At 42.7% G+C, this 22,240-nt stretch overlaps 1 protein-coding gene across 1 annotated transcript in view; it reads right to left on the bottom strand.

The window, feature by feature from the left end:
• The window catches only part of GAB2 (GRB2 associated binding protein 2), a 215,502-nt gene extending 207,858 nt beyond the window's left edge, over nucleotides 1–7,644 (bottom strand). The window contains exon 1 of the mRNA XM_088459940.1: nucleotides 7,326–7,644. Within this exon, the coding sequence (XP_088316066.1) occupies nucleotides 7,326–7,439 (114 nt within the window). The 5' untranslated portion in view covers nucleotides 7,440–7,644. The remainder of the gene's footprint in view (nucleotides 1–7,325) is intronic.
• Nucleotides 7,645–22,240: the final 14,596 nt, after the last annotated feature.

Genomic DNA, 22,240 nt, shown 5'->3' with positions numbered 1-22,240 from the left:
GTGGAGCTGCCCAGTGTAGAGTGTAGTGTAAGCAGGGTGGAGATCGCTGAGCCCAGAAGTCAGTGTCTGTCCTGGTTATAATTATTCATGCTGCATCCTCACCCTCTGGTCCTCTCACAGCCTCTGCTGTATTCCCATTGTCCCCTAACGAACCTTACAGTGAACATATTATATAACAGGCCAGGCACAGTCACTAGCGCTGTACCCGCAGAATTGGCAAAAAAGGAGTTAACTCCCCTCAAGAGCTTACATTTACTCCTATGTCATTGATAAACTCAGAGACAGCAAGAAGCCTCCTCCCAGCCAGTTAGTTATGGGTTAATCTTGACAGCAGCTCAAACAACTCAACTTGTCCAACTTGTTGTGTAGAAACTGTCCATTTATATAGCTGACAGCACACAAGGGGGGAGGGCACTGTATAATACAAGGCTGAGGGGGTACTGTATAATACAAGGCTGAGGGGGTACTGTATAATACAAGGCTGAGGGGGTACTGTATAATACAAGGCTGAGGGGGGTACTGTATAATACAAGGCTGAGGGGGTACTGTATAATACAAGGCTGAGGGGGTACTGTATAATACAAGGCTGAGGGGGTACTGTATAATACAAGGCTGAGGGGGGTACTGTATAATACAAGGCTGAGGGGGTACTGTATAATACAAGGCTGAGGGGGGTACTGTATAATACAAGGCTGAGGGGGTACTGTATAATACAAGGCTGAGGGGGTACTGTATAATACAAGGCTGAGGGGGTACTGTATAATACAAGGCTGAGGGGGTACTGTATAATACAAGGCTGAGGGGGTACTGTATAATACAAGGCTGAGGGGGTACTGTATAATACAAGGCTGAGGGGGGTACTGTATAATACAAGGCTGAGGGGGGTACTGTATAATACAAGGCTGAGGGGGTACTGTATAATACAAGGCTGAGGGGGGTACTGTATAATACAAGGCTGAGGGGGGTACTGTATAATACAAGGCTGAGGGGGTACTGTATAATACAAGGCTGAGGGGGTACTGTATAATACAAGGATGGGGGACACTGTATAATACAAGGATGGGGGGCACTGTATAATACAAGGCTGAGGGGGGTACTGTATAATACAAGGATGGGGGGCACTGTATAATACAAGGCTAGGGGGGACACTATATAACAGGGGAGTTCTGTATAATACAAGGCTTGGGGGGCACTGTATAATAATACAAGGCTGAGGGGGTACTGTATAACAGAGGGGAGCACTGTATAATACAAGGATGGGGGGCACTGTATAATACAAGGCTGAGGGGGTACTGTATAATACAAGGATGGGGGGCACTGTATAATACAAGGATGGGGGGCACTGTATAATACAAGGCTAGGGGGGACACTATATAACAGGGGAGTTCTGTATAATACAAGGCTTGGGGGGCACTGTATAATAATACAAGGCTGAGGGGGTACTGTATAACAGAGGGGAGCACTGTATAATACAAGGATGGGGGGCACTGTATAATACAAGGCTGAGGGGGTACTGTATAATACAAGGATGGGGGGCACTGTATAATACAAGGATGGGGGGCACTGTATAATACAAGGCTAGGGGGGACACTATATAACAGGGGAGTTCTGTATAATACAAGGCTTGGGGGGCACTGTATAATAATACAAGGCTGAGGGGGTACTGTATAACAGAGGGGAGCACTGTATAATACAAGGCTGAGGGGGTACTGTATAATACAAGGCTGAGGGGGTACTGTATAATACAAGGCTGAGGGGGTACTGTATAATACAAGGATGGGGGGCACTGTATAATACAAGGATGGGGGGCACTGTATAATACAAGGCTAGGGGGGGACACTATATAACAGGGGAGTTCTGTATAATACAAGGCTTGGGGGGCACTGTATAATAATACAAGGCTGAGGGGGTACTGTATAACAGAGGGGAGCACTGTATAATACAAGGATGGGGGGGCACTGTATAATACAAGGCTGAGGGGGGTACTGTATAATACAAGGATGGGGGGCACTGTATAATACAAGGATGGGGGGCACTGTATAATACAAGGCTAGGGGGGACACTATATAACAGGGGAGTTCTGTATAATACAAGGCTTGGGGGGCACTGTATAATAATACAAGGCTGAGGGGGTACTGTATAACAGAGGGGAGCACTGTATAATACAAGGCTGAGGGGGGTACTGTATAATACAAGGCTGAGGGGGTACTGTATAATACAAGGCTGAGGGGGGTACTGTATAATACAAGGATGGGGGGCACTGTATAATACAAGGATGGGGGGCACTGTATAATACAAGGCTAGGGGGGACACTATATAACAGGGGAGTTCTGTATAATACAAGGCTTGGGGGGCACTGTATAATAATACAAGGCTGAGGGGGTACTGTATAACAGAGGGGAGCACTGTATAATACAAGGATGGGGGGCACTGTATAATACAAGGCTGAGGGGGGTACTGTATAATACAAGGATGGGGGGCACTGTATAATACAAGGATGGGGGGCACTGTATAATACAAGGCTAGGGGGGACACTATATAACAGGGGAGTTCTGTATAATACAAGGCTTGGGGGGCACTGTATAATAATACAAGGCTGAGGGGGTACTGTATAACAGAGGGGAGCACTGTATAATACAAGGCTGAGGGGGGTACTGTATAATACAAGGCTGAGGGGGTACTGTATAATACAAGGCTGAGGGGGTACTGTATAATACAAGGATGGGGGGGCACTGTATAATACAAGGATGGGGGGCACTGTATAATACAAGGCTAGGGGGGACACTATATAACAGGGGAGTTCTGTATAATACAAGGCTTGGGGGGCACTGTATAATAATACAAGGCTGAGGGGGTACTGTATAACAGAGGGGAGCACTGTATAATACAAGGATGGGGGGGCACTGTATAATACAAGGCTGAGGGGGGTACTGTATAATACAAGGATGGGGGGCACTGTATAATACAAGGATGGGGGGCACTGTATAATACAAGGCTAGGGGGGACACTATATAACAGGGGAGTTCTGTATAATACAAGGCTTGGGGGGCACTGTATAATAATACAAGGCTGAGGGGGGTACTGTATAACAGAGGGGAGCACTGTATAATACAAGGCTGAGGGGGTACTGTATAATACAAGGCTGAGGGGGTACTGTATAATACAAGGCTGAGGGGGTACTGTATAATACAAGGATGGGGGGCACTGTATAATACAAGGATGGGGGGCACTGTATAATACAAGGCTAGGGGGGACACTATATAACAGGGGAGTTCTGTATAATACAAGGCTTGGGGGGCACTGTATAATAATACAAGGCTGAGGGGGTACTGTATAACAGAGGGGAGCACTGTATAATACAAGGATGGGGGGCACTGTATAATACAAGGCTGAGGGGGTACTGTATAATACAAGGATGGGGGGCACTGTATAATACAAGGATGGGGGGCACTGTATAATACAAGGCTAGGGGGGGACACTATATAACAGGGGAGTTCTGTATAATACAAGGCTTGGGGGGCACTGTATAATAATACAAGGCTGAGGGGGTACTGTATAACAGAGGGGAGCACTGTATAATACAAGGCTGAGGGGGTACTGTATAATACAAGGCTGAGGGGGTACTGTATAATACAAGGCTGAGGGGGTACTGTATAATACAAGGATGGGGGGCACTGTATAATACAAGGATGGGGGGCACTGTATAATACAAGGCTAGGGGGGACACTATATAACAGGGGAGTTCTGTATAATACAAGGCTTGGGGGGCACTGTATAATAATACAAGGCTGAGGGGGGTACTGTATAACAGAGGGGAGCACTGTATAATACAAGGATGGGGGGCACTGTATAATACAAGGCTGAGGGGGGTACTGTATAATACAAGGATGGGGGGCACTGTATAATACAAGGATGGGGGGCACTGTATAATACAAGGCTAGGGGGGACACTATATAACAGGGGAGTTCTGTATAATACAAGGCTTGGGGGGCACTGTATAATAATACAAGGCTGAGGGGGTACTGTATAACAGAGGGGAGCACTGTATAATACAAGGCTGAGGGGGTACTGTATAATACAAGGCTGAGGGGGTACTGTATAATACAAGGCTGAGGGGGTACTGTATAATACAAGGATGGGGGGCACTGTATAATACAAGGATGGGGGGCACTGTATAATACAAGGCTAGGGGGGACACTATATAACAGGGGAGTTCTGTATAATACAAGGCTTGGGGGGCACTGTATAATAATACAAGGCTGAGGGGGGTACTGTATAACAGAGGGGAGCACTGTATAATACAAGGATGGGGGGCACTGTATAATACAAGGCTGAGGGGGTACTGTATAATACAAGGATGGGGGGCACTGTATAATACAAGGATGGGGGGCACTGTATAATACAAGGCTAGGGGGGACACTATATAACAGGGGAGTTCTGTATAATACAAGGCTTGGGGGGCACTGTATAATAATACAAGGCTGAGGGGGTACTGTATAACAGAGGGGAGCACTGTATAATACAAGGCTGAGGGGGTACTGTATAATACAAGGCTGAGGGGGTACTGTATAATACAAGGCTGAGGGGGTACTGTATAATACAAGGATGGGGGGCACTGTATAATACAAGGATGGGGGGCACTGTATAATACAAGGCTAGGGGGGACACTATATAACAGGGGAGTTCTGTATAATACAAGGCTTGGGGGGCACTGTATAATAATACAAGGCTGAGGGGGGTACTGTATAACAGAGGGGAGCACTGTATAATACAAGGATGGGGGGCACTGTATAATACAAGGCTGAGGGGGGTACTGTATAATACAAGGATGGGGGGCACTGTATAATACAAGGATGGGGGGCACTGTATAATACAAGGCTAGGGGGGACACTATATAACAGGGGAGTTCTGTATAATACAAGGCTTGGGGGGCACTGTATAATAATACAAGGCTGAGGGGGTACTGTATAACAGAGGGGAGCACTGTATAATACAAGGCTGAGGGGGTACTGTATAACAGAGGGGAGCACTGTATAATACAAGGCTGAGGGGGTACTGTATAACAGAGGGGAGCACTGTTTAATACGAGGCTTGGAGGGGTGTACTGTATAACACATGGGGTGGGGGCGTCACTGTATTACACAAGGCTGGGGGGGGCACTGTTTAATACAAGGCTATGTGGGGCACTGTATAATAATACAAGGCTGTGGGGGCATTGTATAACAGAGGGGAGCACTGTATAATACAAGGACGGGGGGCACTGTATAAGACAGAGGGGGCACTGTACAACACAGAGGGTACTCTGTATAACAGGGGAGCACTGTATAATACAAGGCTATGTGGAGCACTGTATAATAATACAAGGCTGTGGGGGCACTGTATAACAGAGGGGAACACTGTATAATACAAGGATGGGGGGCACTGTATAAGACAGAGGGGGCACTGTACAACACAGAGGGTAAACTGTATAACAGGGGAGCACTGTATAAAACAAGGCTAGGGGGTACTGTATAATAATACAAGGCTGAGAGGGTACTGTATAACAGAGGGGAGCACTGTATAATACAAGGCTAGGGGGGACACTATATAACAGGGGAGTTCTGTATAATACAAGGCTTGGGGGGCACTGTATAATAATACAAGGCTGTGGGAGTACTGTATAACAGAGGGGAGCACTGTATAATAATACAAGGCTGAGGGGGTACTGTATAACAGAGGGGAGCACTGTATAATACAAGGCTAGGGGGGACACTATATAATAGGGGAGCACTGTATAATACAAGGCTTGGGGGCACTGTATAATAATACAAGGCTGTGGGGGTACTGTATAATACAAGGATGGGGGGCACTGTATAAGACAGAGTGGGAACTGTACAACACAGAGGGTACTCTGTAAACAGGGGAGCACTGTATAGTACAAGGCTAGGGGGGGGTACTACTGTATAACACATGGGGTGGAGGTCACTGTATAACACAAGGCTGGGGGCTGACAGCATAACGAAAGACACTGTATAATAAAATGCTATGGGGGACACTATATAACAGGGGAGCACTGTATAGTACAAGGCTAGGGGAGGGGGGTACTACTGTATAACACATGGGGTGGAGGTCACTGTATAACACAAGGCTGGGGGGTGACAGCATAACGAGAGACACTGTATAATAAAATGCATGGGGGGGACACTATATAACAGGGGAGCACTGTATAAAACAAGAGGCTTGTGGCAACTGTTTAACACAGAGGGAAGGGGGGTCGCTGTATAACACATGGCTGGGGGGTGAGTATAATGTATAGCACAAGGTTGGGGGGGGGGGGGCTGTGCAAACCACAAAGCTTGGGCTCTGCAGGAGCACAATGGTAACTAATGGCTGTATTAATAAATTCCAACAACTATATGTATGAGAAGAGAGCCCCACCCGAGGATGACTGGCTTAACCCCATGGGCGCTGGCCAAAGGAGTGGATGATGAATGTCCTGGGATGCGGGCGCCGGCACGGGAGGGGTTAAGGGATGCAGGTGTTACACTGTTACAGTGTGACAGGTGCAGCTCTGTCTCCCACCTGTACTCGCCTCCCTCCTCCTCCTCCTCCTCCTCCTCCTCCCTGCCAGCCCAGTACACACACAGACAGACACAAGGAGTGGTGACTGCACGCTGATCAGAAGCATCAGGCACAATGATGAGTGCAGCAATCGCTCCCAGCACTGTGATGCCCAGTGATCAGCACATGGCACAATGAGTGGTGCACCAGCTCCCAGCAATGTGGTGCCCGGTGATCTGCACCAGGCACTGGCACAATAATGAGTGGTGCACCAGCTCCCAGCATCGTGATGCCCAGTGATCAGCACCAAGCACTGGCACAATAATGAGTGGTGCATCAGCTTCCAGCACTGTAATGCCCAGTGATCAGCACCAGGCACTGGCACAATAATGAGTGGTGAATCAGCTCCCAGCACTGTGATGCCCAGTGATCAGCACCAGGCACTGGCACAATAATGAGTGGTGCATCAGCTCCCAGCCCTGTGATACCCAGCGATCAGCACCAGGCACTGGCACAATAATGAGTGGTGCATCAGCTCCCAGCACTGTGATGCCCAGTGACCAGCACCAGGCACTGGCACAATAATGAGTGGTGCATCAGCTCCCAGCCCTGTGATACCCAGCGATCAGCACCAGGCACTGGCACAATAATGAGTGGTGAATCAGCTCCCAGCACTGTGATGCCCAGTGATCAGCACCAGGCACTGGCACAATAATGAGTGGAGCACCTGGTCCCAGCACTGTGATGCCCAGCGATCAGCGCCATGTACTGGCATTGGTACTCACATATCTCCGCAACTTTTTCTCAGGTGGGGATTTCCTCAGCCATCCAGAATACACCACTTCTCCCTCACTCATCCTGCGGGGTAATAAGGGCACCGTTGTGTCCCAATCTGTCATTCACAGGAGACCCTTCCTTATATGTCAATCCAAGAGCATTGGTGGGGGGAGATATCACTCAAGTTGATAAGAGGATGAGTGTTGCTCAGGCCAGTGGTGGCATGGGCCAATGCTGGGGGGTGCAGCCAGGCACAGTGCCCCCTCTGTGTGTGCAGACAGTGCAGTCACTGTTTCCCCTTCATCATCCTGAGCTGTCTCCTCCGCTCTCAGCCACAGCTGCTGCTTAGGAAGCAGGAAACTGCCTGTATGTTTCCCAGGCTGGCCACACCTTTCCCCCTCAGTGGGCACGGCCAGGGGCTGGGCTACTAACCCCTCTTACATTGCAGTTCATGTTGCTGCAAAACAAAAACAAAACAAAAAAAAAGTTAAAATTTAATTTTTACTAATTACTTGTTGTAACACGTGCACAATCTGTGTGCGATGCTAATTGCAATGTTACAATGACTCCCAATGATTGCAGAGTCCCCTAAATGATCAACTGCACTACTAGCATTGTTATGTATGGTGGATCCATTTGTAACTGGATGGAGGACTGTATATAGTGCATCTTTTCTGCTTCTGCATGCTGGGTGTAAAAGCCCCCATACATCAGCAATTGATTGCAGCAATCGATTGTGTATAAAAATCTTTCCCTATTTCAATCGATTGCAGAATTGCCACAATCGATTGAAAAAGGGAAAGATTTTTATACACAATCGATTGCAAATTGCACGATTGCTGCAATCAATCTCTGATGTATGAGGGCCTTAACTCTGAGTATCTGTTGTGCGTGTGCACAGTACACCTTCGCCTGTCATTGTGGTCATCAGCATCCACAGTTTCAGGGGCCTATTCATCAACACTAAAATAACGTTTTTAAGGACATTTTCCTTAAATAACGTTATTTTGGTATTCATGTAGCCACTTAGCACAGGAGATATCACAGATATCTCCTTGCTAAGTTCCCCTGCGTTAATTTCCACACTCCCCATACATTAGTATGGGGATGTGGAAATTGTGGTATTCATCAAATTCCGAAAATTATCAATTTTCGGAATTTGATGCAGTTACTATTCGCCACTGTGAGGTGGCGAATAGCAGGTGAAACTTACCTGTATCCGCGTGTGCAGGTCCCCCGACGAGTCCCTCCGGCGCTCTGCTCCATCCTCAGGCTCCGAAGGTTGGTCGGACATGTGTGCTCCCCAACAGAGAACAAGAAAGTTTAGACAAAAAAACCACATGACAGACCAGCAGGACAGAGCCGGAGGCTGCTGCGCGGACAGGTAAGTCAGGGGGGGAGGTGAGCGGAGGGGGGTACACAAACTTACCGCATCTGTAGGCAGTGCTGCGCATGCACTGGTTTTACAGATGTAACAGCGCATGCGCAGCACTGTTTCCAGATGCGATAAGGTAGTGTACAGAGGGAAAAGTATCTATTTCCCGAAAAGCTGTCATCGCAAAAATGACAGCTTTTCGGAATAGATACTTATGGAGAGGTGGAATGATGAATTCCACCTATAATTAGCTAGAACTCCATGCGAGTTCTAAAGCTAATTATCTCCAGAGAATTTTTAGGTTTAATGAATAGGCCCCATAATGTCTTATGTTTTGTATGCTTAGGGCCATATTCAATTAGGCTGCGCAAACGGGTGCCTCAAATGATGACGTCATTTTCGCCTATTCTATGGTAAAAACTTATCCTTGATTTTTGACAAAGACTTTTCGCACCCGCGAAAAGTATTTGAAATTGAATATGGGAATACATTTTCACCATAGAATAGGTGGTGAAAAAAAGTGCAGAATTGGGGATTTGGGGTGCAGACTTAAAAAAAAGTACCCTACACCCTTTGGAATGTCCCCTAAAGGTATTCTGTGTCAAAAATAAAATAAAATGTTCAACTGGACACCCACAAAAAATTTACTTTCGTTTTGGGGGTGAAAAAAAAAAGCTTGGGGACAAACTTATAAACTATCGAAATAGACTCAGGGGGAGGGTCCCCAAGTATGCGGCAGGTATTTTTTTAGAATGCGCTTGGTTGCGGCAGGAGGATTTTTAATTATTTTTAAAAGTTCAGTTTAGGGACTTCAAAATATACTTGCACTCATTTTCATGTACCCCAAATTCGATGGGACTAGTTTTCCACAAAAAATTTTGCTAAATGCTATTCTTCACCACATTTCCAAAGACGCATAAAAGCACCTGCCGAGACCGTTTAAGAACCTCAAATACCTTTAGCAGGCCAATTCGGGGGTACCCATAGTGATCCCCCATGTCAGACCATCTTTTGGGGGGCGACAGGCTGATTTCCCCAAAAGTGACAGGGCTTTTTGTTACTTACCTTTCCGCCGTGTCCCGTTTTCGCAGATTCCTAATTGAATATGGGGATATGCTGGAAAACCTGCGATGACGGCGAAAAGTCCGACCTCCGACTTTTCGCTTCTAATTGAATATAGGGCCTGATTCAGAGCCGCTCGTAAGCGGCCTCTCGTTCGCTTCGAGCGATGTTTGCCCAACTGCGCATGCGTACGGATCGTTATACACATGCGCGAACCAGTCAGTGCGGTTGAAATTCATGTGCTCGCAAAATAGCGAATGCCTGATAATTTGAGTGACAGGAGGAGGCGTATGTGGGTGGTAACAGGGGAAGGTGCTTGAAAACGGGGAGTGGAGATCAGAACGCAGGCGTGCTTAAAGGTCAAAACGGGCGTTTTATGGGTGTGCATATTTAAAACAGCAGCGTCATTGACCACGTCACTGGGTTATTTAATAGCCAGAACTGCTCGCAAAATTGTGGTAGCAAAAACCAACCACAAGAATAACGAGCAGTTCATACGCTGGTCGATGTACTCGATTAATCTAATAAATAGCGGACATGACGTAGGATGCGAGCGGCCAGGGGGCGTAGTTATCCAAAAAACGACCGCAAGTTTTGTTCGCTCGTTCAGACCTAGAGGCGTGAACAGACCGCAAACAGTGAACGGTTCATTTGAATAGCCACCCCTATTTTCTGGACGAGCGAGCGCTAATTGCGTCCGGCTCTGAATCAGGCCCATAAAGCCCGTAGTGTAATATTCTTAGTATCTGCTCTTGTTATGTTTGAACAAAGTACAACTTCACTGTGCTTCTAAACCAGCCTCTGTTCTTATTTTGTATGTACGTATGTATGTATGTATGCATGCATGTACAGCCTCATCTATTATGTGTTATATTTTGTTTGCTGGGCTCAATATTATCAGTACTCGTGTTTGCTGTAATTTTAATAGTCAGCATATGCTCCTATGTTGTATGTGTGTGCATCCACATTTACCATTTCTTATGTTTTGTATGCTGGGTGCAATATTTTCAGTATCTGCTTGTGTTTATATGTGTACAGTACAACTTCATCTGTCATTGTAATAGTCAGCATCTGTTTTTATTTTGTATGCATGTGTGTATCATACTTGCCTACCTTCCTGATTCGGCCGGGAGCCTCCCGAAAATCGGGTGCCGCTCCCCGCCCCCCGGAAAGGCAGGCAAGCTTCCCGGTCCCCGGCGATCCATCTGGCTCCCCCCTGCGAATACAGTATGATCCCCGGCAGCAGGGGGGGGGGGCGGTGATGTGATTCGCGCTAAATTGCATCATCGTGGCCCCGCCCCCTGCTTCACAATACAATTAATCTCGGCATTGTGAAGAGGGGGCGGGCCGTGATGATGCGATCATGCTGTCACGCCCATGCCCCACCCTTTTGGAGTGACACCCCCCCCCCCCATGAGGAGCCCCGACAGCTCCCTCCCGGAAGGAGGGAGCTAGAAATCGGCAACTCTGGTATGTATGAATGTATGTATGTACAGGTTGAGTCTCCCATATCCAAAATGCTTGGGACCAGAGGTATTTTGGATATCGGAATATTCCGTATTTTGGAATATTTGCATACCATAATGAAATGTCTTGGGAATGGGACCCAAGTGTAAACACAGAATGCATTTATGTTCTATATACACCTTATATATACAGCCTGCAGGTAATTTTTTACAATATTTGTAATAATTTTTTTGTGCATCAAAAAAAGTTTGTGTACATACATGAAATTCATTTATGTTTCATATACACCTTATACACACAGGCTGACGGTTATTTTATACTCTATTTTAATAAGTTTGTGCTTTAAACTAAGTTTGTGCACATTGAACCATCAGAAAGCAAAGGTTTCACTTTCTCAGTCATGCTAAAAATATTCCGTATTTCTGAATATTCCGTATTTCTGAATATTTGGATATGGGAGACTCAACCTGTATGTATGAATGTATGTATGTACGTACAGCTGCATCTACCATTTCTTATGTTTTCTATGCTGGGCATAATATTCTCAGTACCTGTACGTGTTGTGTTAGTGCGCAGTACAACGTCACTGTCATTCTAATATACGCATTTGTTCTTATTTTTTATGTATTTTGTATGTATGGAGCATTTTTTTTAAATTTATTTTATATGTATCTAGCATTTCTTATGTCTTGTGTACTGGGAGCATTATTCTCAGTATTTGCTTGTTATATATGTGCGCAACACAACTTCTCTGTCATTTTCATAGTCAGCATTTGTTCTTATTGTGTATGCATGTATTATGTATGCATGTATTATGTATGTATGCATTTACTATTTGTTATATCTTGTACGATGGGTGTAATATTAAGTTTGTGCACAGTACAATTTCATCTGTCGTTCTAATAGTCAGCATCTGTTTGTTCTCATTCTGTATGTACAGTTGCATCTTCCATTTCTCGTTTTGTATTCTCAGTGTAATGTTCTCAGTATCTGCACATGTTATGTATCTGTATGTGCACAGTACAACCATTGCACTGTAATTCTGTACCCTGTCTGTAATGCTCAGTACCTGTCCTCATTCTGTATGTATATTGTATACAGCTCAGCAGCAGCACACGGACACGTCTTTTTGAAATCCAAATGTTAATATCAGTTCCTATTCTGCATGTGCGGACGATTGCACAAAGCCTGGATGATGGTTCTAAGTTATTAATTCAATGTGCTGCATAGATTAAGGTTAGCTAAATGTGAGTGTTATACACACGTCACAGACCCTAACCCGTCAATTGCATAATTACTATTACAGTCAGGTCCATAAATATTGGGACATTGACAGAATTTTTAGATTTTGGCCTCTATTCACCACCACAATAGTTTTGAAATGAAACAAAAAATATGTGCTTTAACTGCAGACTTTCAGATTTAATTTGAGGGTAATTACATCCAAATCGGGTGAACGGTGTAGGAATTACAACGGTTTCTATATGTGCCTCCCACTTTTTAAGGGGCCAAAAGTAATGGGACTATCAACTCAAAAGCTATTTCATGGACAGGTGTGGGCTATTCCTTCATTATTTCATTATCAATTAAGCAGGTAAAAGGTCTGGAGTTGATTCTAGGTGTGACATTTGCATTTGGAATCAGTTGCTGTCAACTCTCAATATGAGATCCAAAGAGCTGTCACTATCAGTGAAGCAAGCCATCATTAGGCTGAAAAATCAAAACAAACCCATCAGAGAGATATCAAAAACATTAGGTGTGGCCAAATCAACTGTTTGAAACATTCTTAAAAAGAAACAACGCACCGGAGAGCTCAGCAACACCAAAAGACCCGGAAAACCACGGAAAACAACTGTGGTGGATGACAAAAGAATTATTTCCCTGGTGAAGAAAAACCCCTTCACAACAGTTGGCCAAATCAAGAACACTCTCCAGGAGGTGGATGTATATGTGTCAAAGTCAACAATCAAGAGAAGACTTCACAAGAGTGAATATAGAGGGTTCACCACCATTGGTGAGCCACAAAAACAGGAAGACCAGATTAGAGTTTGCCAAACAACATCTAAAAAAGCCATTACAGTTCTGGAACAACATCCTATTGACAGATGAGACAAAGATCAACTTGTACCAGAGTGATGGGAAGAGAAGAGAATGAAAGGAAGTGCTCATGATCCAAAACATACCACCTCATCAGTGAAGCATGGTGGTGGTAGTGTCATGGCGTGGGCATGTATGGCTGCCAATGGAACTGGTTCCCTTGTATTTATTGATGATGTGACTGCTGACAAAAGCAGCAGAATGAATTCTGAAGTGTTTCGGGCAATATTATATGCTCATATTCAGTCAAATGCTTCAGAACTCATTGGACGGCGCTTCACAGTGCAGCTGGACAATGACCCGAAGCATACTGCAAAAGCAACCAAAGAGTTTTTTAAGGCTAAAAAGTGGAATGTTATGCAATGGCCAAGTCAATCCCCTGACCTGAATCCGAGTATGCATTTCACTTGATGAAGACAAAACTGAAGGGAAAATGCCCCAAGAACAAGCAGGAACTGAAGACATTTGCAGTAGAGGCCTGGCAGAGCATCACCAGGGATGAAACCCAGTGTCTGGTGATGTCTATGCGTTCCAGACTTCAGGCTGTAATTGTCTGCAAAGGATTTGCAACAAAGTATTAAAAAGTGAAAGTTAGATTTAGGATTGTTTAGTTTGTCCCATTACTTTTGGCCCCTTAAAAAGTGGGAGGCACATATAGAAACCGTTGTAATTCCTATACCGTTCACCTGACTTGGATGTAATTACCCTCAAATTAAATCTGAAAGCCTGCAGTTAAATCACATGTTGTTTGTTTCATTTCAAAGCCATTGTGGTGGTGAATAGAGGACAAAATATGAAAATCCTGTCAATGTCCCAATATTTATGGACCTGACTGTATATACATGTTATTGGTCACTGTGCTGTTAGAGGACTCCATTCATCCACTTCAGTCCCGGTCCTAGTAGTTACAATTGAATTCCTTTACCATAGGTGCTCACACACCAGAGGCAATGTACATAGAGGGGCATGTATCAAACATCGTATTTCTAATGCCATTTGGGCCTCAATGCATGGTTACCTACTCTCCAGGAACGGCCGGGAGCTTCCCGAAAAAAGGTGTCACACCCGGCCCCCTGCAAGAGAAGGCAACTCTCCCGGATTGGCGGCTGCCCCCTTGTCCTCCCTCGTGCCCCACCGGTTGCACCCACTTATCGAGCGGAAGTGGGCCGTCCGGGGGGACCGATGACGCGAGTCACACTGAATCGTGTCGTGTGTAGCCCCGTCCAAAATGCCGGTAATATGGGCATTGTAAAGTGGGGGGGTGGGGCCGTGATGACGCAATTGCGCAACCACGCCCCTACTCTGCCCACTTATGCTGCCGCCACGCCCCCTGCTGCACCGACTTGGCTGCTCCCTCATGTAGGGGGTAGCCAGAAAAGTCGGAAAGTATGGCGCAATGTTATCTCCTAGATCGCATTGCAGGATGCTATTTTATCGGTGGCATGTACTAACCAGAACCCACAGGGACAGGGGTTCCGATAGGATCCTGTGCCTGCAATGTGCTCTGCGCACTGCCAGGGCTACTAATCCGTATGCTACATTAATATGCTTATATAATAATATTATACTTTATTAGACATCATAAGTGATGCTAACCTATTTATAAGCTGTTGATGAAAAAAACAAAAAGCGCTAATACCTGTTTTAGAGATCGTATTAATTGCTGCATTCAAAATAAACCCAATGAAAAGCCTGCCCTCTACAGTGGGGAAAACTGGAAACTCCCCAAAAAAGCAGTGACAAATGTAAAAAGAAATAGTGGGCGCTAGTCAGGGTACAGTTAAAAAAGGTATTTAATAAGGGGCAATAGAAGTACCTCCAAGGGATAAAGACACATATAGAAATACATAAATGATGATATTCAAAACATGTAAATACAACAATTAAGAAAAAAATAAAAAAATAAAATAAAAATATATAAATAAAAATGAAAAAATAATAATAAATAAAAAATAACCAATAAGATAAATCCTAAAAAATGAAAAATACCTAATGAAGTTAATATGAAATGATATAATAAATACACAGTATATGCATATACAATAATTATAAAACAGCATGCACCACTCCTCGTATGGTGCTGCGCATAAGACTACATAAATGTATTAAACCACAGAGCAATTGCTGTTTGATAAACCCAGATGTAGCAATGTTGCATCAATTAGGATACTAAAATCACTTAGCAAGAGAGATACACATATCCTTCAAAAAGCTGTATACATTTGTATCTGAAGTGATTCCTGCTAATATGTTCCCAAAAGAGAAAATTCTCTGAAGCAAGATATAGATGGATCGTAGCTCATACGTGTATAGCAATCCCAGTTAGAGCTATAAATGGATCCAAACCAAATATTTGGTAATTAGAGGCTGTGGATATGCAGCATGGGTTGTCAGACGGGAGAGAGTAGATCACATGCATGTGTGTTTGTAAAATGTCCCGCTCAGTTTTTCTGCCCTGAATGTGTCCCTTATATTCAGATCAAGTCCTGCATGGTCAGCAAGCCGGCAGCAGTGTTTTACCAGTATGGTGGTCAAATCAGCAGGGACCCACGATCAGGGGGACAGTAGCCCATGTACTCAATGTCTCTCCACAGCGGGCACTCGTGTAACGCGTTTCTCCACCTATACGCCCATCAGCGGTTTCCTCAGACAGTGTAGCACAAACACCCGGCAGTCGCTATAAATACCATCTTCAATTAAGCAGATCACAGGTGTTGTCTCCAAATTTGTTGTAGCGCATGCGCACTTTCATAATAGTATTTCTTCCGTTGATAATAGAAGTGTTCTCCTCACTTCAATTGTGCTTGCGTATTCAGCTGTCACATCAAACTCCGTTCTATATATGTAAAACAGCCAATAATACAGATGGCAACATAGTATTCATAAGCTGATTGCTAGAGATGTTTGCCAAGTATCCGATTGTAAAAATAGCAGTCTTCTATTTGTGTATTAACTGCAACTATCCGTCACTTGCTCTGAAAAAAGCATGCACTTTGCACAATAATAATTGTTTACAAAAGATATTAGTACCAATATGTATAGCAATAGAAATATATACATGAAAAATTATATTAAAAAACATATAACCATATATATATTAAATAAAAAATAATAAATAATAAAAATAAATAAATAAATAAAATAAAAAATAAAATAAAATAAAGAAGAAAAAAATATATAATAAAAATAAAGAATATATATATTAAATAATAAAAATACACATGCATATGAATGAAAGTAAAATAAATATAGATAACTGCCTATACGTATACCATATTATTAAAAGTGCTGGAACACAATATTAACCCTAAAACTTCTATTTATATATGAAAATGCCATATGTACAAAAAAATCAAAAAGACGATTCTTTGACAGATATATTGAAATGTCAAATGACTACTTGTATATAGCATATTATGACTCTATTAGGCTAAGCTATACCATACTTATAATTCATTACTTTTCAATTTGTCTACTATGAAAAAAGAAGAAGGGAGGAAAGATATATGGACCCATAATACGGCCCCTATAAACCACATAGTGACCCAAAAATCAAAAACATAAGTGAAATACATGAGGTATTAATATATAGGAATTATTGCCTAACTAAATATCAAAATTAATCAATATAGTTAGAAAAATATATAGATGAATGGTAAAATATCTAAATGGATGAATAGATATTGTATAGCTCCAGAGCTCATCCACCAATGCTCAGTGATAACTAGAAAATAAAAAGTAAAGAATATATAATATATATATAAAATATATATAAAATATAAAAGATACCTGTGTAACCATATGACCAATACCACCCAACATGAATGAACACTAACCTATATTATTAAGCTCCACTGTGTCATTCAGACCTTGTGGAAAAAGAGTTTTTAGTCGAAAAATCCAGTAGGCCTCTCGTTTACATAAAACATTGAATCTGTCGCCCCCTCTCTTGGTTGGTTTCACATGGTCTATCGCTTTAACCAGAATGTTCTTTAGCTCTTCACCTTGACACATAGTGACATGTTTGGAGAGTGGATGTGTTCTAATTTTCTTGACAAAGTTTCTTCTATGTTCCATGAACCTAGTGTGTAGAGATCTGGTTGTACGGCCTACATACTGGAGGCCGCAACCACATTCCACAACATAGATTACATGGGTGGATTTGCAATTTAAGAAATCCTTAATGCAGAATGTTTCTTCAGAAACATATGACGTAAAATGAGTAGTTTTCCTCCCAGTATGTTTACATGTGGTGCAACCAGTAACACCACATCTATGAAAACCTGGAGGTTTTGGGGGAAGCCAATTAAGAGTATTTATGGAGTTATTATCATCAATTCTTTTAAAGTGGCTTGGGGCTAATCTATTTTTAAGGTTTTCTGATTTTTTGAAAATTACTGCTTTACTTGGTGTTATGTATGGACCTATATGTGCATCCAGCTGCAATAATGGAAGATTTCTATTTATAATTTTCTTAATCTCTCTAGCATAAGAGTTACAGGTGGTCACAAATGTCGTGGTCCTTTCTTTTGACTCCTCACTCACTATTTTTCTTTGCATAGTATTGGCTGTATCTAGCTCACTAACATCTCTGAGAGCTTTATCAAGTAGATTCGTAGGGTAACCCTGCTCGGAGAAAGATGTATAGAGAACCCTAGCTTGTTTCTCAAATTCCTCAAATTTAGAGCAGTTCCTTTTAATGCGAAGGAACTGTCCTTTAGGAATATTATCTTTCCAAATTTTTAAGTGATTACTCTTGTAGTTCAAATACCTGCTCTGGTCAACCTCTTTAATATAGGTTTTAGTCGTAACATCACCATCTACCCCAATGTATAATGTGATATCTAGATAGTTAATGGAAGTGGAACTCATAGTGCTGGTAAACTTCAACCCAAATGAATTGTGATTTAAATTGTCCAAAAATAATTGAAGTGAAACTAAATCCCCATCCCAAACAAAAAACAAATCATCTATATACCTGCCATAGAGAACCAGGCTCGCCCCGAGCCGCCGACCCCACACATGTTGTTCTTCGAACCGACCCATGTATAGGTTGGCAAAGCTCGGGGCAAACAGGTTCCCATGGCAGTCCCCGGTAATTGTAAATAAAACCGTGAATCAAAGGTGAAATAATTGTGTTTAAGAATAAATTTAATATTGTGTTCCAGCACTTTTAATAATATGGTATACGTATAGGCAGTTATCTATATTTATTTTACTTTCATTCATATGCATGTGTATTTTTATTATTTAATATATATATTCTTTATTTTTATTATATATATTTTTTTCTTCTTTATTATATTTTTTATTTTTCGTTTTCTTTTTTTTATTTCTTTTTATTATTTATTATTTTTTATTTAATATATATATGGTTATATGTTTTTTAATATAATTTTTCATGTATATATTTCTATTGCTATACATATTGGTACTAATATCTTTTGTAAACAATTATTATTGTGCAAAGTGCACGCTTTTTTCAGAGCAAGTGATGGATAGTTGCAGTTAATACACAAATAGAAGACTGCTATTTTTACAATCGGATACTTGGCAAACATCTCTAGCAATCAGCTTATGAATACTATGTTGCCATCTGTATTATTGGCTGTTTTACATATATAGAACGGAGTTTGATGTGACAGCTGAATACGCAAGCACAATTGAAGTGAGGAGAACACTTCTATTATCAACGGAAGAAATACTATTATGAAAGTGCGCATGCGCTACAACAAATTTGGAGACAACACCTGTGATCCGCTTAATTGAAGATGGTATTTATAGCGACTGCCAGGTGTTTGTGCTACACTGTCTGAGGAAACCGCTGATGGGCGTATAGGCGGAGCAACGCGTTACACGAGTGCCCGCTGTGGAGAGACATTGAGTACATGGGCTACTGTCCCCCTGATCGTGGGTCCCTGCTGATTTGACCACCATACTGGTAAAACACTGCTGCCGGCTTGCTGACCATGCAGGACTTGATCTGAATATAAGGGACACATTCAGGGCAGAAAAACTGAGCGGGACATTTTACAAACACACATGCATGTGATCTACTCTCTCCCGTCTGACAACCCATGCTGCATATCCACAGCCTCTAATTACCAAATATTTGGTTTGGATCCATTTATAGCTCTAACTGGGATTGCTATACACGTATGAGCTACGATCCATCTATATCTTGCTTCAGATAATTTTCTCTTTTGGGAACATATTAGCAGGAATCACTTCTGATACAAATGTATACAGCTTTTTGAAGGATATGTGTATCTCTCTTGCTAAGTGATTTTAGTATCCTAATTGATGCAACATTGCTACATCTGGGTTTATCAAACAGCAATTGCTCTGTGGTTTAATACATTTATGTAGTCTTATGCGCAGCACCATACGAGGAGTGGTGCATGCTGTTTTATAATTATTGTATATGCATATACTGTGTATTTATTATATAATTTCATATTAACTTCATTAGGTATTTTTAGTTTTTTAGGATTTATCTTATTGGTTATTTTTTATTTATTATTATTTTTTCATTTTTATTTTTATTTTTATTTATATATTTTTATTTTATTTTTTTATTTTTTTATTAATTGTTGTATTTACATGTTTTGAATATCATCATTTATGTATTTCTATATGTGTCTTTATCCCTTGGAGGTACTTCTATTGCCCCTTATTAAATACCTTTTTTAACTGTACCCTGACTAGCGCCCACTATTTCTTTTTACATTTGTCACTATTTATAAGCTCCTGTACATAATATCTGTGTTCTGGTGTCATTGTTTGTAATTGTTGTGTTCATTAGGATGTAAGGACTAAAGCTCCCCCTACAGTGAGTTATTATTGTTACTAGATGTCACCTCTATGACCTAGAATTCTGGGACTGCATAATACCTTCATTGTGATAGAGATCGATTTATCTTTAATGGCCGATGATTGTAAAACATCAGTAGAAAACCATTAAATGATTTAGCCATTGATGGCAGACAGTGGCATAACAGGGAGCTGCTCCGACGGAGATGCTCCCTGATTGGCTGGCGGCCCCTGCACTGACAGGGCACACGTGTGCCCCGGTCATTTGCGCGGAGCAAAGGCATGTGTACACACATACCTTTGCTCAGTCCGCATGGATCGAGTTTTTAGCGTTTTTTATTTTAACCCCTGGATTGCCTACTTGGAGAAGAGGACGTGATCTACGCATAGGAGAGGTGAGTATGGTTTTTTTTTTCAGGTACACCCCTATGGATTACTTCGGATAATAGGTGAGTATGTGTGAGTGTGAGTGTGCATGTATGTTTTATTAAAATTATACTTTCACGGTGTAAGTTTGTTTATTTACGTATTTCTTTAGTTGTGGAACTACAAGTGCCAGGGGGCCCGTAATGCCCGCATGCTGGTATTTGTGGTTCTCCAAATACCAGCATGCAGGGGAGGCTTGCTGGTACTTGTGGTTCTACAAATAAAGACAATATGGTAAATTTAATTTTACACTTTCACTTTACACTATCAACCCGGCACCCACCGCCCTAGGGCGCCGGGGATAGCCCCGGGCTATCAGTCTAGGCCTGGGGTGCCCTGGAGAGGGGTACCCCTTTATTGGTGGGGTACCCAACTCCCCAGGGATCCCCAGCCTGGACTGACTAGCAGTCAGGGATAATGCTTTGGCCGGGGAAACCGGTGAAAGGTTTTCCCTGGCTGTGGCATTATCCCCCTGCTAGAAAGAGTTCGGTGCTGGTTCAGGAATTTTCAGGGGACCCCTACTCGTTTTGTCCCCTGATTTTCCAGAACCAGCTCAACAAAGCCCTGTGCTGGTTCTTAATATACAGGGGCCCACTACGCATTTTGGCCCCTGTATTTTTAGAACCAGAACAGGCTTTATAAAGCCCGGGGCTGGTTATGCTTTTGGGGAGGGGGTGCACGTCATTTTTTTTTATTTTATAACATTTAACATAAGTACACACAGAAACATGTACATATCTCATGGATATGTGCATGTTTCTGTGTTAATCTGACCTGTTCAGGATGTACTCGCTAGCCTGAAGCAGGTCTATTATTTGGGGACTTTTGGTAATCTTTTTTTTGCGAGTCTGAAACAGACACTCTATTACATTGGGCGAGTTGATTGTTTTCAATGTGAAAACATCTGGATGTGAGTTTGAGAATGGAGAGTTTTAGTAACTCTGAAAAATGCGAGTTTTAGTGAACAGACACCCTATTACATTGGAGAGTTGTGAAAAATTGCGAGTTTAGCACCAAACTCGCAATTTACCAAAACAGACTACCTATTACATTTGGCCCATAATGTCACTGAGTAATGCCCTTATAACAAATTATGCCACACTGAGCCACTTATACAGTGCCCTCTGCAGTAGGCCTCCTATAGTTGTGCCCCTTATGCAATGCCCCCTGTAGCAGTGTCCATTATGCAGGCCCCCCTGTAGCAGTGCCAATTATGTAGGCCCCCCTGTAGCAGTGTCGATTATGCAGAACCCCTGCATGACTGGGAATGCTGGCCTCTGAAGTGATCAGAGGCTTCCTTAGCCTCCGATTACTTCAGATGCCAGCACGCTCAGTCAGGCAGTGGTGAAGCAACGGCCCCTGGCGCCCCCAAGCCGCTGCGGGGGCCGTAGTTACGCCACTGATGGCAGAGTAATCTGCATTCATAGACCTCAGCCATCGGGCCAGTGCCACTAAAGTTTTTTTTTTTTTCTTTTTAAATATTTTTTATTTGAACATCACATCAATATACAATAATCAAACGTGATATAATACAATAAAGGATATATAAGTGTGTACATATATGCATCTGCAATCACACACAATAAAATACGAAGTTACATATTGGTATGAACAAACAAAGCAGTAGTTCTCCTAAAGACGTAGGTACAGACCTTACAGTTCAGCCAATATTCTGAAGATTTA

Source organism: Taudactylus pleione, unplaced genomic scaffold (assembly GCF_031769625.1).
Source record: "Taudactylus pleione unplaced genomic scaffold, aTauple2 ptg000954l, whole genome shotgun sequence".
Classification (NCBI taxonomy): Eukaryota; Metazoa; Chordata; class Amphibia; order Anura; family Myobatrachidae; genus Taudactylus; species Taudactylus pleione.
The sequence above is the reverse complement of the archived record's forward strand: the minus strand, read 5'-3'. Positions and strand labels throughout refer to the sequence as shown.